General features: G+C 51.3%; 1 protein-coding gene across 1 annotated transcript; it reads left to right on the forward strand.

Moving 5' to 3' along the window:
- Positions 1–304: 304 nt before the first annotated feature.
- Positions 305–2263, forward strand: GPATCH1 (G-patch domain containing 1; the record flags this gene model as incomplete). Its single annotated transcript, XM_027899209.1, has 4 exons — positions 305–427; positions 1372–1506; positions 1588–1673; positions 2105–2263. Coding segments are annotated over exons 1-4 (456 nt in total), but the record flags the coding sequence as incomplete, so codon positions are not given.
- Positions 2264–2267: the final 4 nt, after the last annotated feature.

Below are 2267 nucleotides of genomic sequence, written 5' to 3' on the forward strand. Positions count from 1 at the left end.
GGGATCCCTGGTTGGGGTTCCCGGGTTGGGGTTCCCGGGATGGGATCCCTGGTTGGGGTTCCCGGGTTGGGATCCCGGGATGGGGTTCCCGGGTTGCGGTTCCCGGGATGGGGTTCCCGGGATGGGATCCCTGGTTGGGGTTCCCGGGTTGGGGTTCCCGGGATGGGGTTCCCGGGATGGGATCCCTGGTTGGGGTTCCCGGGTTGGGGTTCCCGGGATGGGTTCCCGGGATGGGATCCCTGGTCGGGGTTCCCCCGTTGGGGTTTCCCGGGCCGGGATTCCCGCCCAGCCCTTTGGCCCCGCCCCCCTGACGTGACGCCGCCGTGCCCCGCGCGGCCACCGTCGGGCAAGATGGCGGCGGGCAGCGACAGCGAGGAGGAGGAGGACCTGGTGAGCTACGGAGCGGCGCTGCAGCCCCTGCAGGAGGGTAAGGACCCTCCCCGCCCCGCCGCGCCTTCTGCCGGGCCCTGCGGAGCGGCCCCGCGGCGGGTGCTGGTGTTCTACAGGGCCCAGGCCTGTTCGCGGCCTTGGCTGGGGGAGCTGTGGCGTGTGGGCCCCACGCAGACACACCTGTCCTGCCTCCTCTTCCTCCTCTTCTTCCCTTGCCTCCCCTGCCTCCCCCTGCCCCGGCAGCCGTGGTGGACTGCAAAAAGGTCTGGCTCGGCCTGGGGACGGAGCGGGGAAAGGCCCTGCCGGCACAACCCGGGCTGAGCTGGGCTGTCCCTGCCCTGCGGGGAGCTGGGGACCAGCCTGTCCTTCTGTCCTTTCTCTAAGCCTCAAAAAGAGAGGAGAAAATAGAGTTCGAGTGTAACTCTTCAGGTGCACGCAGTTATGCTAATAAGACCGTTCTGTGCCTATATTTGTGTATTCACCTTATGTATTTGTATATTCACTAGCCCAAGGGCTAATGTGCGGCCGTGACTCCCAAGTCTGTGCTGCTTTATGCAAGAAGTACTATTTAAAAGGTGTAAATGGTCGTATCAAAGTCTATAGCTTTCGTGGTTCATTTCAGTTTTGGACACATCTGGTGTGTAATTTCTCAAGCAGTTACCCAAGTGATGAAATCCTGCCAGGGGTCTTGTGTGCCTAAAAAATAAATGCCCTTTCATAGGAAACGAAGATTGTTCTCAGAACTCGTCAGAGTTAAGGGGTTTGATGTGAACACAGTGCTTTTCCTTTGGCAGTGTGCATCAGCAGTGTATGCAAAGAGTTAAAGTGGGGTGGAAATAGATGTGAACTGATGCTTTCCACTTCAGGGTGGCCACTGTTTGATCCATTCTTACCTGCAAGGAAGAAGCAGCTTCTGGAGGGAGTGGAGGGTCCCTTCTTCATGCAGTGTTGTGTCTCATTTTGGGATGTGTTTGGTCGTAGGTGAACGGATTAAGAAGCCAGTTCCTCTTCAAGAGCAGACGGTGAAGGATGCAAAGGGGCGATATCAGCGTTTCCACGGGGCCTTTACTGGGGGCTTTTCTGCTGGTTACTTCAACACCGTGGGCACAAAGGAAGGTTGGATGTTTTTCTGTCTGAATTGTTTTCAAACACTGTGCTGCCTTAAGTACCTTACTTAAACATTTCCCTTCTTTAAAGGATGGACGCCCTCAGCTTTTGTCTCCTCACGGCAGAAGAGAGCAGACAGAACCACTCTTGGACCAGAAGACTTCATGGATGAGGAGGTAAATTTGGAAAGGAATAGAAGACTTTTGTAAATGCTTTCCGTGACAGCAGGTTTTTCAGGTGATAAAATCTTCTGAAGAACTTTAATAGCAAAAACTGAAGTAACTTTAAGAGGACTTCTTGTATGCAGTGTTATACTGCTGGGTCGTAAAGACTGTTTCGTAGGTTCACTTAAGAAGCTCCTGTACTGTCAATATTAAAAAAATAAACCCAGAACTGAACCCTTTCACTCTGTTGGAAAAGGCAAATACTTCTGAAACTGTTTAAAATATGTCCATTCAAGTAATTAAAAAACCCCTTTCTAAATGATTGAAGGAAATTAGCCCACATGAAGGTCATATCCCTTTCCTTTAGTATTACAGTAAGTAAGAATTTGAGGGGTGTTTAATTTTAATTTTTTTTTTTTTTGTATTTTGTGTGTATTTTCCAGGATCTTAGTGAATTTGGGATAGCACCGAAAGATATTACAACCACAGATGATTTTGCATCCAAAACTAAAGACAGAATAAAAGAGAAAGCCAGACAGATTGCAGGAGTAGTTGCTGCCATTCCAGGAACCACCGCATTCGATGATTTAATAGGACCCTCTAAGT

This window comes from Empidonax traillii, unplaced genomic scaffold (genome assembly GCF_003031625.1).
Source record: "Empidonax traillii isolate 1590-97213 ecotype Southwest subspecies unplaced genomic scaffold, ASM303162v1 scaffold650:size632282, whole genome shotgun sequence".
NCBI classification, from domain to species: Eukaryota; Metazoa; Chordata; class Aves; order Passeriformes; family Tyrannidae; genus Empidonax; species Empidonax traillii.